General features: G+C 43.6%; 1 protein-coding gene across 1 annotated transcript; it reads right to left on the bottom strand.

The window, feature by feature from the left end:
* Positions 1–412: 412 nt before the first annotated feature.
* Positions 413–19,740, bottom strand: SNX18 (sorting nexin 18). Its single transcript, XM_009984685.2, has 2 exons — positions 18,168–19,740; positions 413–666 (listed from the first exon to the last, which is right to left on the bottom strand). Exons 1-2 carry the CDS (start codon positions 19,738–19,740, stop codon positions 413–415), a joined length of 1,827 nt encoding a protein of 608 aa, XP_009982987.2.
* Between the last annotated feature and the right edge of the window lie 662 nt (positions 19,741–20,402).

Raw genomic sequence — 20,402 nt, 5'->3', positions numbered from 1 at the left:
AATTTAGGAAATCCAAATCTAGGAAAGTAAAAAGGCATCTGAAGCAGGCTTTTATCTAGCCAACTTCCTTAAAGACCCAAAGGGTTTTGAGGTCTACAAAGTATGCACTAAAATACCATATTTCAAAAAGCAATAAGGCAAATAGTATACTCATTATTTCAAAAAAGTTACAATGGTAGTGTAGGCATACACAGTATAACTTAGTTACAATGCGTGGTACTGTTTCTACTACATAGCCCTATAACTGTTTCCTTTCTACATAATCGGAATTAAACCAGGGTTCCAGGTGAACACAAAACCATCCTTGTACCACCATCTCCCACTGGCAAAAGTTATTCAGCAGCAGCAGCACTTGCTCTGCCGCCTGAGTCATGTTCATGCTGAGGGAAGTCCACAAAGCAAAGTTCAGAGATTAAACACTGTCATACTTGTGAAGAGCTTCTTCAAGCTTTTGTGTCACTTTTTGAAAAAAGAGTATTTGCTGTTGCAAGAAATGCTGCATCTGTGATTTAAAATCCCTCACACGAATTTTGTGGAAATGATTAATTTCTGCTAGGGTCGCAAAAGAAATAATGTTACAGCGTTCTTGAATGCCTTCAGCTTTTTGGAGCTCCATCTTCCCCTCTTCCACATGCCGCTTACTCTCCTTTACTTTGGTAAGGGCTCCTGTGTAAAGAACAAAACAAAATAGTTGAACGGTAAGGGCAACGCAGACTTGACTACTGTACTTTAACAAGTGATTTAACAACAACAAGGATTTGTATGAAGCTCATTCTAGATGTATTTATATGTGTGCATATATATATGAATGAAAAGGAAGAAAATAAAACTTTTTCATATAAAAAAATCACAGAAGACTGAATCTTGTTTAAAAAAAAAACCACGATTTTTTTTAAGGATCTAGCTTTCTGAAGTTAGTAAACCACGCCTATTTCACAACCTTAAAAATCAGATGGTGTCCTTCAGAGAATAACTGATAAATATACCAGTAGTAGGAAAAAAAAACAAAAGCACTAGAAACTAGTCAGATCCATTTAAGCCTACATTAACATCAGAAAAACAACCTCATTAAGAAATTGGACTTGGTGAAACATCACTTTTCCTAATCTTTGTGAAACATTGAAAGGACATCTGAATACACAACATCTTGCCAATACACCATTCTGCTTTTACACTACAGATATCCCAAAAATAATTACTAGAGAATCTAAAAGTTTATTTCAAAGTCACAGGCAGCCAGGTAGACCTAACACAGTCTTGTAAGAGCTAGAAGAAAAACAGAGCAAAAGAACTGTCAGTCCTCCTCCTCCAAATAGCTAATTAAAGCACACACATCCAGACCGACCAAAAGCAGACTCATGTAGTGTACTCATATAGAGCACCAAGACACATCTTCAGACATTGTTTTTCTTGGACTCAATTTCCCAAAGGGCAATTTCTTTGCCTTAAATATTACATACATATTTTATTCATACACCGAAAATCAGTCATACCAATACAGCTTTTGTCTTCTCACAAGATGTCAGTGATAGGATGGTTTTCACATCCTTTATGATCATGCTTAAGGTACTTGTTCCTTCAACTATTTTTTAACTAATTCACTCTTTCCTTTTGGATTACACTTCTATCGTACATGTGACTACAGTCCACTGACAGAATTCCCTTTACATCTCCTTGAAAAAATGCTTTTATTTTTCTGTACTCCCTACAGTGACACCAGCCAGCAATCTAACAGAGACACCTCTCTGCCTGTATCTTCTAGGGGTACAATCTCCACTCTGTCTGCTGGGGGAGCAAGTTTGTCTTCTTGTCAGCCTGAAGCCACACATGTCATGAACACCATTAAACACTAAAACCAGAGTCAATCAGCAGTAATACCATTTCCTTCCTACGCCTATTTAACCCACCATTTGGAATGTGCCTTCCCCCAGCGCCCTGACACATCTCTGCGATTCAGATCTGGAGCACGACCTCGTGCATGGATGGGTTTGCTGCATGCACAGCGGGCTGGGAAACTGAGGAGGACAGACACTGTTCGCTGCATTTAATTCAGGAGCTTCTCACGTTCCCCTTCCCGCTGCGGCTCAGCCCCTGCCCACCTCCAACCCCTCACCGGGCAGTCAGGTAGAATGGAGGGTCAAGGTACGCCCTTACTAGAAGCAAGTTAAAATATCAGATGATCTGGCAGGCTTGGGGAAAAAGACATCGTGGCATTTTTGAAATGAAATGAGGGTTGTGTCTTGCATTATAAATCAAATCTGGAATTCCTAAAATCAGAGAAGCATGTGTGACTTTTCTCCATTCAACTTCCAACAACAACTTGTTAACAGTCAGGGGGGAGTGTTTTTAATTGCAAACCCTCAGAAAATACTCCCTCTGTTATCAGTACTTCTCTAGTCTTAAAATCATATTTTTCTGCTTAATTTCCATTTAGGCTGTGCTGAACGTGGCACCTCCTGTCCACATCCCTGGTATAAGCTCTCAGTCACAAGCATAAAAAATTACCCTCTGGTGTGATGTACTTGCAGAAAGACCATGCAAAAGATTTTCATTTTCTTTTGTAAGCTGTGTCAGGGAAGTTATTAACGAGGTAAGCACAGACCGCAGGCTGCATGGCGGAGGACACTGGTATTCGAGTGGCAGAGGCCACGCTCTGAACCCGCTGTGCCAAAGAGCTGCCCAGAGGCCAAGGGCAGCGACTCTCCCAGGGAGCTGCAAGGTGGTGGCAGGACCCGGCTCCACATCTTTCTGGTCCCCACGGCCCACCGACATGGAGGCTAAAAAGGCATGAAGGCTTTTTAAAATGACCTCATCATCTCCAGCCTTGCCCAAAAAAACACCACTGAAAAACGTTTTCCACATGCAGTGGTGCCAGCAGTGGGGCCATGCCAGAAGATCTGTATTTTCTCCTCTAAGGAACAAGGAATCTGTGAGGTAGGCCATAATCTGAAAAATATTTAATCTCCTCTTCTGTAAAAAGGACGCTTCTTTCAACAAACAAAAACCAGGCTTAGCAGAAATTTTCTCTGCATTCTGTGGGCATGGCAGGAATCCATGCACGCCTGCGAAAAACTGAAATTTGAGACTCACTGGAAGCCAGATGGAGCTGGTTAAATAAACATGACAACTCTTCAGTCGTGATGTGGAAAATAGCTTTTAAATGTTATTTCTAGAATGACCAAATTAGAAGAAAAATACTGAAATTTAGAGCATCAGCAGCTGAAAGCAAAATTAAGTTCTGCAGCATGCATAATTTTCAAATTATTTTACATCAATAAAACCCATACATTATCAAACATTAAACCTCTCCAGACTAGACATATTATGCAGTATGCGGTTTTTGACATTAAAAAAAAGAGAAAGATTTATAATTGGGAAAAGGAATCAGAGAGGAAACCTTGCAACCATTAATACTGCTCTTCTAATGCATATGGATTCATACTGCTCCTATAGTGGAACTTCCTTTAAAACCTAGGCAAACTATAACCAGACGTTCAGAACATCTGACAAGAACTTACGCATATGCTTAAGTACAAACTTACTCATTTTTTGGAAGTGTGTCTAAATTAAGTGTTTAATTATTAGTAAAACAATTAACCTTAAAATAACAAAGGGAAAATTTTAGCTTATTTTAGTATAATCAAAGAACTTTCCTCAAACACACAGAAATAAAACCCATGTACTTTATTTTAAGAAGGAAACGATAATTTGTTCTAAAATGTAATTTTTAATTTGTTCAGCATCTACTGAAGTTTGCAAGGCTTAGTTTAGTAAATCTTAGAAAACAGTGTTGCTAGTTTGCATGGCTTTGCAAGCAGCTTTATTAGCATAATACATTTCATCCCAAGTTTCCCAAGTTTTCTCCAAACACTTCTCCATAGCCTACAGCCCTTGCATTTGAATCTACATGAGTAAAACTCTTAAACCGGAGCAGAGATTCGTTGGTACCAAGGGTGCAATGATTCAAGCAGGTTTCTAATGGTGAAAGGGGGGAGGAGGACAGGGTGAGGGAACAGAGGAGCAGAGAGCAGGCCCTGTGAGCATCCCTGCTTGGAAACACGGGTCTTGCTCAGAGATGCCCAGGTAGGGGACAGGTCCCATGGTAACCGCTAATGTCTCCCAGTCCACAGCTCCTAACCCCTCTCACCCCAGGCCGTGCACCAAGAACTCTCCCATCTCCATCTTCACTAATCTATCCATGGTCCCTCAGCACCTAATCCAGCACCTCCCAGCTCCCGCTGCCACCCTTGCAGGTTGTTGAGGCTGACCAAGCACCCTCTGGTCTAAGTACACCTGCAGAAACACCTCCTGGTTTCTGAATTTAATGATGTGAAGACCTAGTATTGCTTTGGACAATTCAAAGAAGCAAGATGTATTTAAAGAACAAAAGCAGAATTATGGCAGCCCTAGAAAAGGCTAACACACATTTTAGGCAAAAGAAACAGAAGGAGCCACCTCCTAACACGTATTAGCTCAAGGAAACCTGCTGAATACATGTCTGGGATAAATATCTGCCAATGAACTGTTCCCAGAGGGACAAAATACATAAATAAAAATTCTTGGGTTTTTTGAGCTCCAGCTCCACGGATTCTGTAAAGCCTTACTCATGCATTTAAAGCTTCCGGTCCAATGAAAAGACCTTCTGTCAGGAGATTGTGTTCCAGGAATCAGGACTAGCTTTCAAACATCGAAGAGGGCCTAGATCAAAGACGCTGCAAAAGGCTGTGCTACATCTATTTCTATTCTTAAAGGTGGGGAAAAGCAGATGTGAATGTTGTTTTTCATTGCCCAAAGCCTGATGTTAAACAGACAGTGGTGCTCACTGAATGCTGCTAAGGGCTTAGGAGAAACTCACAGGATTCAGTACTTGTTTTGAAGTATGAGATTAGACAACACAAGATGATACAAACACATTTAACAAGGAAGAGTTATAGTAATGCACTAGCAGCCAAGAAGATAGGAACAATGTAAAATTCCTGCTAGAAATAAATACTTCTAAGCTGTAAAACACATAATACAAACAGCAGCTTAACCTGGTGCTGAAGAGTTACCAGGAAAAAAAGAAGCAGGAAAAAAAGAAGTATATTGAGTCAGCAAGCTGCCCATGCAAACATGAGGTTGCAATGAGGCAGGAGGAGTCAAATACGTTCATGAAAATTAAATTTAAAAAAAAAAAAAGAGTTCCTGTACCTGAGAGCACTGAGGTTTGGGTCAAACAATACATTTTCCTATCACCTGCAGTTTTATTACACTAATAAACGCACGGAGATTGTGGGAAGAGTCAATTAGGGTGGGTCTGAATCCATGTTTGAAATCATGCTCACTCTCTCTCCACACTGTAGTGTGCATATATACACGTAAACCCCATGCTGATGCATATGTATCTCCAAGCTCTCCAGTTGCATGGTATGATCAGCCTACCAGCAGCCAGTCCTACACTGGTTCTTCACACTTAGTGTATGTGACACAAGTCCAAGCTGCAGCCTACAACACGACCAGAAGGGAAAGGTTTTGGGGCTCAGCTCATGAAGACTGCAATCGAGACCGTTCTTCACTCAACTCCTTTGTCTCACCTGAAGCCAAGTCTACCCTGCGTCTGTCAGCACAGGCGATCAGAAGCCAAAGAAGAGCAGTGACTGCTAAGTGTGTACCATCTTCCCACCGGCCCATCTCCACCTCTCCTCAAAGTCCCTGAACATCAGCTTTCAAGTGCTGCATACAGCAATCAGGAGTGAAACATCAGCTGTGTCTGAAGCTACTAATCCAAATAAAGACAAGCCTAGAGAATGGGAATTCTTTGAGGCAGGAGCCCTTTTTGCTCTGTTATTTGTACAGTGCTTCCTACAGAGGACATCTGTTTCACAGCTGGGTTTGTTTGATTCTTAAAAAACACAAGCAGTAATTACTGATACTGTTCATAATGGTATCACTATTTCTGAAAACCCATTGCTGTAGCCACAATGATTCAACTGCATATACCAATACTGCGTATGGGATGAAACACAAAGAGGCGTCAGCTCAACACTGCCAGAATACAGCCCTTGAAGCAACGGGAAGTATCTGCTGGTCAGGGAGGTCTACAATTCATGCTCACTCCCAGGAACGTCTATCATCCACTAAGTCACTCATATATCAATGCCTTCAGTATCTCACTCCCAAATACTGAACTTAAAAACTCACTCAGCTTGTAGGAGCCAACAAGTTATTTTTTTAGATCCTACAACTGTAATGCCTTTAGCGCTGTAGTTATTAAAATATTTCTTTCACTTCAGTGATTAATTGTACTAAAACAGTGCAAACACATTTCTTTCACTAGTCGTGAGAGAACAGTTTACACCTATGTCAGTTATGATTAATACAACACTCTTTCTTTCAGCAAATACCCATGTTCTGGTTAATCTACTTCATACCTTGAGTTAAGAATTATTGCACAACAACTGCAAAGGGACTGAAAGAAGACATGGCAGACAAAAAAGTCCTGTTGTTCCTCTTGATATCTTACAAAGAACATTATTTTCTGAAATACATTTTTAATGGAGCTGAGGGGAGAGGGAGAGTGAAGCAGTGAGCTGGCTGCCAGCTCTACAGTATGTGCTGCTCTTCACATGATGGATCTTTGCCTTTCCTGGCTGGCTCTGGCACTGACAGGAGGGAGGGGAGCACGGGCCAGCACACTGCCAGGGCTGCTGGCTGTGCTGCAGGTGAGAAGCAGTAACTGTTCCAAGGGACAAAAACACTGCACCTGGCCACTGACTCCTCCAACCAAAAACCTGTGCTTATTCTATTTGTAGACCCTACTTGTAAATGATACTGAAAAGGACAATAGCCATAGAAATGGCAGAATGGAAAAAAGCCTGAGGAGTTGGATCGTTCTGGCCTTGACATCAGTGGTAACTGTGGCAAAACGAAAGAGTGCCATGTTCTTGACCACTGCCTTTGAGAAGTCCCCGGCCAACAGGCTTCGGTGCACAGCAAGACCTTGTGTTGAAGACTGAAGGCTCCTCTGAGAGACAGCTCCCTCACAGGGAACAAAAGCTAGGGCCAGAAAAAACTGTGATCTTCAAAGAAACTCACCAGTTTGATAAAGAAAATCTCTGAGTAGTTGTACTTCAGAAATCTTGTGAAAATAAAATGACTTGTGAAATAAACAATTTTTCATCTTTCTGCTATCGACAAGCTACAAAATAAAATCTGGTGCATTACTTAGTAAAACAACTCACATTTTCATGCCATTCAGCTGCCCATTATATTAAATGGTCTAACTGCAGGCATGATGTGTCCTTCCAAAGCATGCTATTGAAGGGAGAGCTTTAACACCTCCCTTTGCTTTACTTCTATTACAAGATGCTCTTCTAATATGGGATACCATCTCTAAAATCAAAGGATGCAAAAGCAGCAAATATAACTAGAAATAAGTTTTATTTTTCCTTTCCTAATGGTTTCCTAAGGTTATTTACCTACAGCTCTTTGCTTAAAGATGTGAAAAGGCAAATCCTGGGTAGCCCACGTGCACGTAGCAGTTTTGATTTACCCTCCTTCTGATAGAAACAGCTGTGGAGGAAACAACGTTATCTCTACTCCAGCACACTACTGCCAAACAAGGCTGTCTACGTGGCCATCCCACTTACGCCAGGGCTAGCAAAGATGCTGTTACGGGATGACTCAATTGACTAATCCAATAAAAAAGTGCATTTGGCCTGGAGGGGAGGGAGCCAGTGGCTTAGTTTTATCAATGGTTTAGCAATGTGATCCAGCTCAGCCCAAGGCTACGTAATCATTAGCTCCAGCACAAGGGAAGTTGCAGAAGGACCACAGGAGATTACACATAACACGAAATCCTACTCCGAAAAAAGCCCCCAAACTTCCCTCTCTCAATTCAAAGTGAAATGACAAAATCGTGTGTAGCAGAATAGAGATTTTACTGCATTGACAGATTATTTGCTTAAGAATGCTTTGAGCACAGATTAACAAAAGAAGCCTACGTTAAGATTCTGCAAATTCTTTAAGTTTTCTGGCCAAGATTTACAATGGAAAGCAGCATAACGGGAATTTGCCCGAAATTAATACCAGAAGACTTCTTGAGTAGGGACGGAACTGTACAAAAGAAATGTCACAGGAAAAAAGTACCATTACAGTATTAATGTAGGAATGACTTACTAATTTAAAATCTGGTTTTACAGTTTTGAACAGAAAAAAGCAAGTGATCTCCAACATCAAAGGCAAAATGATGAAGTCACTTGTTCTTTCTGAAAGTGTCAACACAACAGAGTTTTCAAAACCAGTCTTTCTAATTCAAATATTATATTATTCTCCGTAAGGGTACAAAATTACTTTAACAATGTCCTATTTTCCATACGGAAAGTTGCTTATTGAAAGCTGTCACCCGGAGATGCATTCTTCAGTTCAAAATGAAATCACCTTCTAATCTAGACAGTTCTGAGACCATTCCCAAATAAAATAGTCTTTGCTAGAGATTTCAGAAACTTGACTCTAATCTCATCTGGTGGTTTTAACATATACATGGATTTAACTAATATATAACTGATTACTGAGGCTGGTGCTATTTAACATCTTTGTTGGTGACATGGACAGTGGGATCGAGTGCACCCTCAGCAAGTTTGCAGATGACACCAAGTTGTGTGGTGTTGTGGACACGCTGGAGGGAAGGGATGCCATCCAGAGGGACCTTGACAGGCTGGAGAGGTGGGCCTGTGAGAACCTCATGAAGTTCAACAAGGCCAAGTGCAAGGTCCTGCATGTGGGTCAGGGCAATCCCAAGCACAAGTACAGGCTGGGCGGAGAATGGATTGAGAGCAGCTCTGAGGAAAAGGACTTGGGGGTGTTGGTGGATGAGAAGCTCAACATGAGCCGGCAATGTGCACTGGCAGCCCAGAAAGCCAACTGTATCCTGGGTTGCATCAAAAGAAGTGTGGCCAGCAGGTCGAGGGAAGTGATTCTGCCCCTCTACTCCGCTCTTGTGAGACCCCACCTGGAACACTGCGTTCAGCTCTGGAGTCCCCAACACAAGAAGGACATGGAGCTGCTGGAGCGAGGCCAGAGGAGGGCCACAAAGATGATCTGAGGGCTGGAGCACCTCTCCTATGAACACAGGCTGAGAGAGTTGGGGCTGTTCAGCCTGGAGAAGAGAAGGCTCCGGGGTGATCTTATAGCAGCCTTCCAGTACTTAAAGGGGGCCTACAGGAAAGCTGGAGAGGGACTTTTTGCAAGGGCTTATGGTGATAGGACAAGGGTCAAAGAGGGGAGATTTAGATCGGATATAAGGAAGAAATTTTTCACTCAGAGGGTGGTGAGGCACTGGAACAGGTTGCCCAGAGAAGTTATAGATGCCCCATCCCTGTAGGTGTTCAAGGCCAGGTTGGATGAGGCTTTGGGCAACCCGGTGTAGTGGAGGGTTTCCCTGCCCATGGCAGGGGGTGTTGGAACTAGATGATCTTTGAGGTCCCTTCCAACCCTAACCATTCTATGATTCCATGACTAATGATGGTCTTAGAATGCACAGCTTCAAATGTCACTCAATTCTAAAGAACTACTAGGATCAATGGCTACTATACATATCTAACTAATCTTTTTTTATTTTAAATAATGTGATATTTAAGACCTGATGAGACTCATTATGCATACATCAGCCAGTTGTGTATATACATACAGGAAGAGCATAGACAGTCAATTTATTTATCCAGATCTAGAAGGATTGTAACAATGTCTGTTTTAGTCTAGTCATCATAAGTTCTGAACATTACTTTATCCCAATTAGCATGCTAAGAAAAGTCACTCTTCTGCTAGAATGATGCTACAGACTCTTAACGGATTCTGTAAACGCCATGTTCATAATGCTGACTTCAGGATAACAACCTAAATCAGAAATGATGCTGTGCATGTGTGATATAACTTTATTTTCAGTAAAAATAGTTAACAGCATATAAACAGAAGTGTGTCCTCTGGATCTCTAGAATATTAATATAAATCATGGCAAAAATGGATGTAAGTATCATGCTATCAAACGGTAACTTCTTCAAAATTTTCTTAAGATCCATGGCATGTGGTGGGGGCAGGGGAAGACAGGTAACACTGCATATCAATATCAATATACCATTATCGCGAGAAGCAAGTATAAATGCAGGTTCCACTGACTCACACATCCCTTCGTTATTGGGGAGCTATGAAAGACCTGCTTTTGGAAGTTGTTCTCTGTAAAGGCTGAAAAGAAGCAAAAAGCAAACACAATCCATAGTGTGAGTTTGTCCATCATCATCTGCTTAGCTCTGCTACTGTCCTAAGATGAGCAAATACACCATGCATTGACAGTTTAACATAAATTCACATGAAAAAAAGTCAAGATCCAAATGAAATGCAGATGCCACTCTACTTTTTCTTTAGTACACTTCAAATGCTCTCTCTTAGAAATCTGCATACTGGAGTGTCTCTGCAAGGACAAAAAGAAGTAGACTCCTTGTTGCAGGAAAAACATGCAAGGTGAACCATCATTAACACAACCAATTAAAATATATTATGTAATACAAAAGCAGAACATCTGAACATAATAATAATATAATGCTATATTCATAATATATGAGATGCTATACATTACATACTGTTGTATTATGTTAATTTAAAAATATAAATGTATAAGTTTATTAAATTAATTAATATATTAATGCAGTACGTATTATAATAGAGATAATAATACAGTTTTACAAAGGCAGAAGAGAAGTGTCTGCCCTTTTAGAAGGAAGGGATCTGCCCCTTTGAGTTTGGGCTTACATAAAACTGTAAGCAACTTGAAAATGTAGTGTCGTTATCCTGGTGTTTGGTAAAACGGTTCTTTCTTCAGTATACTGCCAGTTAGTCAGCACAGCCATCCATGCATGTAAAGATTCAAAACAGTAAGCCTGAAAAAACTGGAATAGCAAGTTGCTTTTTACCATGGGACAAAAAAGCAATGCAAAGTCCCAATCATAGCATGAATCTGCTTTTCACATTGTTATGAAAGAACTGCATGTAGGCATAAAAAGGATAGTTCGGTTCATCACAATTACATAAGTCGTCCACCCGTGACGTGTACCTACCTGAAACAGGTTGAAATCACCACACTTCTCCTGCTCTACTACAATAACAATCCAAAGTCAATGACAAGAACTGAACAGATTGTTTAAATGTACACATTCTGTCACCAATTTCATGAGATTCCACTCCAAAATTTAAACCGCACTTTTCACTAGTGTTTTTTTTTTTAATTTTATTTAAATCTTCATTGCCTTCATAAAAGACATAAGCAGGATTGTGTATAAAGCATTTGTGATTTGTTTGCTCTAGTCTTGTAAGACTCATGTTTTGCGGGCTAAGCCAAATGTGATTTCATTTTTTTAATTAGAATTTTCAAATTCTGTGCTCTCTGAACCAAGCAATTTAAAAGTAAAGTACCAGGTGGATGAGTTTATTATACAGTCTGCACACATTAACTTGGCATTTTAACTGTTCAAACAAAGTCTAACAATGAAGTCATGGAAAGATGCTGGCAAGGCTGAAACACGTCCTTGTTTCAAAGGTGACTTGCAAAACAGAAAAATTGGCCAGCTTGTTTGTTTTTGATAATGCGCTTACAAAGACTTGGAAGAGCTCTGAGAGCTACTTTCTATTTTCAGTCTACCAATTTTTGTCTCCCGTGTTTGGATGGAAGTCCTTTTAGCAAGAGCTGGAGTTCTCTGAGCTGCAAGAGAATCATCTCACCATCTAGACTCTTCACAAGCTTTGCACAGAAAAGGTATTACATAGTCTTTGAGACAAAATTGCTTCCTCTTTCTACAGAATAATTTTAAAATTTTCAATATCTACACTGTCCTGCTACTCTCCAGATGCCCACAAGGTTTTTCCCAGTAGACAGGGCATTACTGCCTGTAAGACCACGAGATGGCTAAGCACTGCCTGCTGTCAAAACTACTACAGGTGTGAGCTCTGATCAAAACCTCTTCAGCCTGTTGGGACTAAGTGGGCTGTCTGGGGGCTGTTCAGCCTGGAAAAGAGAAGGCTCCGGGGAGACCTTCTACCAGCCTTCCAGTACTTAAAGGGGGCCTACAAGAAAGGTAGGGACTGAAAGCTCCCTGTAAAAAGGGACTTTTTACAAGGGCATGTAGTGATAGGACAAGGGGCAATGGATTTAAACTGAAAGAGGGCAGATTTAGATTAGATCTAAGGAAAACATTCTTCACTCGGAAGGTGGTGAGGCACTAGACCAGGTTGCCCAGAGAAGTTGTGGATGCTCCATCCCTGGAGGTGTTCAAGGCCAGGTTGGATGAGGCTTTGAGCAACCTGGTGTAGTGGAAGGTGTCCCTGTCCATGGCAGGGGGGTTGGAACCAGGTGATCTTTAAGATCGCTTCCAACCCAAACCGTTCTATGATTCTATGACAAGACTTTCTGGTGTGCAGTAACGCCTGTAGCATCTCCCACAGGAGGAACAGTTGTACTTTTCCTCTGCTACTAGCTGTTCTTGCTTTATCAGCTATGAAATGTCTCTCTGTCATCAAATGTGTATGAATCAGGCTAGCAGGTTTCAAAACGTAACGGGAAAGAGAAATCTATCATGACTGCATGAATCTTGCTCCCTTAAAAAGCTAAGAAGAGGTTATGAGGGGAGTGGAAAAGAAAAAAAAAACACCATACTTTAAAAAGACCCATGCATCTTTCAGGCTGACAGGGCATAGAAGTCCGTTTTTTTCTGTTTAATCTTCTTCAAGTAAGGCTATTGCTCAATTCTAGCTTTGTTTATTGTTGTCCACTGATTTTATACGTACCACGGAAGCTATAATTTCATTTCTAAATGTGAAGATTCTTTCACGTTTTAGCCACCTAAAAGTCTCAGTTTCCTTCAGATCACCTTCAACTACTGTGAGGTAATATTGGGTGATGCAGCAGCACGCAGACAATGCTCCATCATCACTGTAACGGCAATGGGGAGGCCGACAGGGTGGAAAATACAAGTCATCCTGGAGCAACCCATGCTTTCTCATCAAAGTCTTTAAACAGATGAAATGTAGGTACCCATCTCTTTTTACTGTTGTAAGGGTCACCTGGCTAGGATTACATGCCCAGCTCTTAGCCAGCAGCTACCTGAGTTGAAGCCCATGCAAAGTGTATGTATGAGGGACAGAAGGGGGAAAAAAAAAAAAAAGTGGAGAGACGAAAACACAGGGATGGAAAAATCATGTCTGCACAACAAATTTAAGAGGTGATAAAGTAAGCAGGAGAAAAAAGCACTGTTTTTACATTGTGATATAAAATTTTAGGTGTAAATTTTGACTGGTCTGATTTATTTGTGAATGCACGTACCCCTTCTTCCCCCTGAAAAAAAACAACAACATTGCTGAAAATGTTACAGTGCCTTCCAGTTTCAGTGTTGTTCAGGTTTTTTTGATGCTTAAAATTTTGATACATTTTCAGCTGGAATGTTTTTTCACCTATAATTTTGTTAAGATACTCTGAAAACATACTCAGCACATTCTCTAAAGCCAATCTCTAGAATTTGGGTAAATAAGACCATTTGCGTTCTTACTTTTCACAAACAGTGATCAAGAAGCAAAAAGGTAATTCAGATTTTTTTTTAAATTGTCTCAAATCTTGGCATGCAGAGGAAACAGAATTGCTCCCTACATCTTTAAAGATATTCAGACCACTTTCTCAAGTCTGTTTTGCAAAAATCGTAACAAAACATTTGTCTAGCATTAACATCACAATGTTCAGAGAAAGGAGAAATCTGGAAAGCAGAGATGAAACAGCAAGTGGAATAAATAAATAAATAAATACTAGCCAGTATTTATTCCACTTTCAGTAATCACAAAAGGCCAATTATAATAATTCCTCAAACAAAACTTGAAAGAAAGGAATCTGAAAACCGGTAACTTCTCTACTCTTACTAAGCAAATACGAAGACGAGATAGCCAGACAAGCATGAGCTACAGTAGTCGCCTACCCTATTTCAAATTCTTGCATGTGCATAAGTTTTCTGAACCTGAACTTGCATGGGCATGCAGTGAGCATTTATGTTGAAGCTTACAGAAGTCAAAAGATCTCATCAGTTGAGTGAAGATCTCACACTTAGTATTTAGGAATTATTTTGCCAAGAACGCCTAGGGAATTTCCACAAGTAGAACTTAAAAACACAGAAAAGAAGGCATTATCAATCACAAATGAAGATGGGGGGCTGCTTTTCTTCTCAAAATTAAAGCAACTGAATCTAGTATTTCTTGAAAGAGATATCAGGGCTGCAAAAGAAAATTGCAAAAGTGCAGCTTAGTTTTTGAGCCTACTGATCTTAATACTCCTCTTCTACAAATGTTTTGCCAGAGGCTAAAGAAAACTGAGTACAAGTATATCTGTCTAACTTATTTAGGTCTTCCACTCCAAAAGAAACAGGTATGCACAGGAATACTTTCATGCAAGCACTTAAGAAGCATTTACCTACGAGAGGTTGAGGGCTAGACTCATACAAGCATTTGGGTGCTTAGATGCTGGAGATACCACTCTGCCATCATCTACCCCTAAATGTGCCAGTTTTCCCCTAATCGTTCGATCTTCCAAATAAAACAAGGTGTTTGTAAGGGATGTATGCCTTGGGGCTGATATACTCTATGCCAGCCTCAGTGGGACTCTCAAACTAAGAATTTTCAGATGGAAACATAGAGTTTCCAACTTGGTATGTTCTTAGCTGTAGGGTTCAATCCAGTCAACCTTCAGACCTGAACTGGAGTGCACATGAAACAAAGCACTGACAAGCTGATCCTTAAACTTGCGTGTGGAACAAAAAAGTTCAAATCCTTTCTCTCACCCTTCTGGACCAGGAATTTTAACTCTTCCTTCCCTCACAGAAAATTGCTTAAACACTGGGTTGTCCAGATGAAGAAGGCAGAGAAAAAAGAATCTTTTAAAATCTCCTACTGAAGCTATCATTATTTCATAAAATACTTACGGTATTAATAAGATAATAAACAGTTTAAAAATACTCCCACAGTCCATTAGTTCAGATGTTTTACACGAGTGACCAAAATAACAGTCCCTTTCTGCACACTTCAGATCATGTATGATGTCCTCAGCACAAGAGGCAGAAAGACCCAGGCCCCAGAGCCACTAAAACCACAACAGTTAACATGTTTTCCTGCTGATACGCAGGCAAAGCAGCAGCAGGGTTTACAGGGCTTTGGTTCATAATTCTAGGAGAAAAGACAAAGCACAAACGGAGGGAAATTTTTGTCTCCCACTTACAGATTCTCTGTCCTTCTTTCTGCAGGAGTTGCAGAAACGATTAAAGAACCCCAGAGGTGCAGATTTCTCAGTCTATACCACAAAACGCATTTCCAAATCACATTCAGCAGCTGTTCAACCATCTGCAATAGAGCAAACCCATAACAGAATCATGCAGTTGAATATCCTGCCCACAGACATGGGAAATTTTGGGCACAGCTGCCTTTATTTCTCGGACCCTCTCCGGTCTAGAGGAATACAGAAATGGAGTTCAGAAAAGGCCTCGGTTTTATCCCAAGTGGACAATATATTTGCACTATAAAGAAAATATGGGAGAAGTATTCCTAACTTCAGAGTTCGTCTTTTTAAAGGCATGGCCATGTAAGCAACGCATCAATCAGGCTGCAGTTTCTACCACTTCTAAGGGCACTCTGGGGTCATTTTACTGCACAAAGAAGTTCTACACTGGAAAATAAAACACTTGAAGAAAGACACGTCAACTCTGTTTTCAGATGACCTATTATCTGAATAGATATTTGTTTAGTCTATACAGACGATACTAATTCTCAAAACTGACAACTATCCAGATAGTAAATTTAAAAGAAAGCTCTTACGTTGTAAGAACTCGAAACAGCTCATATTTTCATCTGAAAATTTACAATTTGGAACTGAAAAGTTATGCCTTGTTACAAGTCATTCTTAAGAGTAATAAAACAGCAATATACTGGGTGTAAAAAACATCTTCCTCTCAGTGTATTTTGTAACGGGAACAACAACCACATAACCCCGTTCTAACCTTGTTCCTATCATGAACGTGGACTATCAAGAGACCAACCTCTCAAGCCCATGCCATTTTCTGATGGCAGGTATGTACCAGGGATACAATACTGTGTTGAATGCAGTGCTAGCCCAGAAGCGCTGGAGCACTAATATCTGCACGCAGACCGGCTGTACGTTTACTCCAGCCAGCTCCAGCACAGTGTTCTGGCACAAAATCAACTCTACATACATCACGCTCACGCACTGCTCTACTGGAAGCTCATTTAGATGAACTTTCCCCATTTCAGCAAAGTAAACCTAACCACTAAGCACAAATTAAAAAAGAACCCTAAAAGAAACAGGGTTACGTGAAACACATCTTATTATTCCTAATCCTCTCTTCAAAGTCTCGTCTCCAAAAACACTGCAGTGAAGAACTCTGTATAGACTTAAAGCTTGGGGATATAGTATTCAAATAGTATATATAATCTGCTGGTTTTTTCCACCTAATAAAAAAAAAATCTTTCTCTTTATTTTTTTCCAGAAACTTAAAGATAATCCTATTATCAGTCGACAACTCACTTGAAAAGGCTCTGCTCCCAAACACAAGGCACTGCCAAGGCCACCCTTCTCTCCAAATTTAAAATACTTGAAAGTTGTTATCAGAACACAATGCCACAGCAGCTAGCACAACTCCTCAAAGGTTAGATTGCACACTTCCCTTTTCTCTTCAAAATAATATTAAGATTGTTTAAGCTTCCACTCACATTTTTTCAAGATTCAACATGAGAACAGAAATCTGACTTTCATGCACGCAATTTTTATGAAAAGCTTACTTTCTTAAACAACCACAAATTGTACACTTTGTACTGACTCTATTTCCTCAGATTTTCCCTGCAATAACGCATACCTCCTGGAATCCTGGCTTTCTGATCTGTTGAAAAAACCCTTACAACTCTCTTATTACGAAACTCAAGGTACTGTTCCAGATGCAAAAACCTTGGAAATGTCACATAAGGACACAAAAGACTGATTCACCGTGACTGACAATTCAAGCTTTGCCTCTTGGGATGCAGAACCCCACTTATTAATCTCCAAAATAATTTTCAATAAAGCTCATGCATTTTTTCTGGTAACTGTTACACCCACCCACTTCTGCAGAGCATAAATGACGTTTTCTTGGTCTCGTTTAGAGCTCCAATCCCCCCACCCCAATCTTGGAGCTGAAAACTACAGGTAAGGAATGTAACAGCAAAAAGAATGAATGATGAGCTAGCCTACTGACAATGGTGAAGAATATATGAATATCATTAATTTCACAGCAGGGAAATCATCTACACTTACATAGTGCTACAAACTTCTATTTAACTGAAGAAGTGTCACTAGTTATACAGCAGATGATTCTTTCATTTTTGGAGTTTCTTTCTCTCTGATGGATCACAAAGCACCAAACAGCAATCTGAACCTCAGAAGCGTGTTTCAGCTAGAAAGACACTGAAAGGGTAACAGGAGAGCAACATCTTTTTATGACAATAAGGGCAAAGGACGAACAACTCCCAACTAAAAACATGGTGGCAGACCATTATCTTTACAAAGGCAGCAAGAGAGTTTAATGCACAGCTGAACTGAGAAACCCCAGCCAGCTTTAAACACCTCATCTGACTGCCTGACACTGCAAAACGCACACAACATCACACGCGCCTTAAACAAGGTGGTCAATCGGAGGAGCACCTGCATCTTCAGATTACTTCATATTTATAATCTACCAGATCAGAGATTTAAGATACCTAATGTACATCAAAGAGTAATAGATGTTTTCATACCACTTGATCTCCAGGGCTTGTAAACAAGCCTGTTAATCTTTAATGTATCAGCAGTATAGGCAGATGTGGTTTCTGTCAGAGAGACACAGCCAAACGCAGCAAGCCCTGACCAGTAAAATTCCCAACTATGCCTACACCTTTGGCACAGAATGAAAATTGTCACTGATGTGTTTTTTGCATTTTTAGCCAGTTTACCTGAGTAAACACAGAAAGATTTAACCCAAGGCGAGCAAGACAGACGCAGGGCAAATTTAGTCCCTGGTCCCTACGTCTGTGTGCATACCGTCAACACATAAAACTTCATTATTTCAGAAAACACATAAGGGTGTTACCTTTCTGGACATGGATGATGTCTGGAAAGTTGGCTAAATGCCCCTGATACAGCGCTAACAAATCCATCACAGGATCTAGGTCCTGTCGGGGCTGATCTGCAAAGAGGTCCCCGATGGTGTCGTAGGCTTCTGCAGTGAAGGCTATGGCTTGGTTGAGGCCAGCTGAAAAGGCCTGCTGGTCCAGCTCAAACGCCTGACTGAGGCACTTGAAGGAGTGCCCCACCTTCTGGTATTCTTTCTTGAAACCAGTGACTTGTTTGCGGGCAAACTCGTTGGCCGTGTGATTAAGCTGCAGGGCGCTCTCGTCCATCTTCTTCGTGAAGGCTTTGAAGCCATCCACCTGGCTTTCCACCTCCTGCAAGTCCAGGCTGGCCCCAGGACCAGTGGGGACACTGATGGTCAGGAAAAAGTTGGCACCCACCATCTCATCCTTCTCAGCCTTGCGTTTGCCTTGTTTCCAGGCCTTCTCATCCGTGCTGGGGCAGGTGAGGAAGTGCTGGAAGGCATCGCACTGAGCCAGCACAGGGTGGCTGCACATGTGGTCCATCCACCAGGCCAGGCCTTTGCGGCGCTTGGAGATGAAGTCCTCCTCGAAGCGGCCGGTGGCCTGCTTCTCTGGCAGGTGGGGCACCGAGATGACAGGGAACTTCTCTGCCAGGCGCCCGTAGAGCCAGTCAAAGTGCTTGTAGCGGCGGTGCACCTGCTGCCCGGTGTGGCTGGGCACCAGCTTGTAGGCGATGTAGCTCTTCATGCCTTTGAACTTGGTCTGCTTGGTGGGGTCCTCGATGGAGCACTGGAAGGGGTAGGGGTTCTCCTGCCACTCGGGGCCCCGGGGGCCCAGCACCACGCACAGCTTGTCCCCGTCCTTCACGAAGCCCGACGCCTCGCCCAGCACGAAGGCCTCCCCGCCGGACTTGACGAAGGTGGAGAAGCGGTTGAGGTTGCGGCTCACCGTGGCCGAGCTCTTGGCGCCGGTGCCGCCGGGCGGGTGCAGGTGGCCCGCCGGGTGGCCGCCGCCGCCGCCGCCGCGGGAGCCCAGGGAGAGCTCGGACCGGGTGGACAGGCGATAGCGGCCGGAGGCCCCGCCGCCCGCCGCCTCGTAGTCAGGGTAGGAGCTGCCCAGGGCGCCCGGCTCGTCGGCCACGGTGGAGCTGTCATCCCAGTCGTCGTCCCAGTCGTCATCGCTGCCCTGGCTGGGCTGGTAGGCGCCGCCGTAGGGCGCCGGCGGCAGCGGGTACCCGGCGGCGGCGGCGGAGGGCAGCGGGAAGGGCTCGGGCGCCGCCGCCGGCGGGGGCTGCTGCGCCGCCGGCTTGAAGGCGGCGGGGGGCGGCAGCGGCTCGAAGCCGCCGGCGGGGAGGTTGGCGTAGCGGGCGGGCGGCGGCGGCTCGGCGGCGCGGATCACCTGCACGTAGGAGGCCGGGAAGAGGCCGCGGTCGCCGCGGCTGTTGACGCCCTCCAGCCAGCCCTCGATGTCCTGCTCGCTGCACAGGCTCAGCACCTCGTGCTCCCGCAGCGAGATCTCCCCCGGGTTCTCCGACCTGAAGTCGTACAGCGCCCGGGCCCGCAGCGCCATGGCCCCGCCGCCTGGCCGCCCGGCCGGCCGGCCCCCCGCAGGGGCTCCCCGCCGCCGCGCTGCCGCCGCCCCTCACCGCGCCGCGCCGGTGGGGCTGCGGCAGGAGGGCGCCGCGCCTGCCCTCCGGCTCCGCGTCCCGCCGGCGGGGGACGCTGCTGCGGCGGCGGGCTCCCCGGGCTGCGCTGCGCTGCGCTCCGCTCCGCTGCGCTGCGGCGCGGCCGGCGGCGAGTCCCGGCTTCACCCCGGCGGGCGCGGCAGGGCGCGGGGGCCGGGCCGGCGACCGTCCCACGTCGCCAGTTTCGCTAATCCAGAGCCGAGAGGCAGGGCGGAGGAGCCGAGCGCAGAGCGGCGGCCCCCATCGATGGGCCCGGCCCGCCCCTTCCCCGCCCGCCCCCTGGCGTCCGAGCGGCCGCGGGGCGGCGGCGGTCCCGAGCTGCCCCGTTGAGAGTGTTTCGTACCGGCTGGCAGGACCTGCACGCGCGGCCTTCTTAAATGCCTCGACCGACTTCTCGTTAAGTGTACCGGATTTCCACAGCTCCAAACGCAAAGCGACTCCTCCCGACCCCCTCTCAGAGGTGCTCCAGCACTTCTCCGGGTTTGGCCAGGAAGCTTGCGCGCCTCCTCGGGGGCTCGGTTTTCTTGCCAGGGTTCCTGCCTGGGGA

Source organism: Tauraco erythrolophus, chromosome Z (assembly GCF_009769465.1).
Source record: "Tauraco erythrolophus isolate bTauEry1 chromosome Z, bTauEry1.pri, whole genome shotgun sequence".
Taxonomy (NCBI): Eukaryota; Metazoa; Chordata; class Aves; order Musophagiformes; family Musophagidae; genus Tauraco; species Tauraco erythrolophus.
This window is presented reverse-complemented; position numbering and strand designations above follow the sequence as displayed.

Coding starts and splice junctions, on each gene's coding strand:
- SNX18 (XM_009984685.2), bottom strand. CDS start 19,740: ATGGCGCTGCGGGCCCGGGCGCTGTACGACTTCAGGTCGGAGAACCCG. Junction 667..18,167: donor CATCATCCATGTCCAGAAAG/GTAACACCCTTA, acceptor TTCTTTACACAG/GAGCCCTTACCAAAGTAAAG.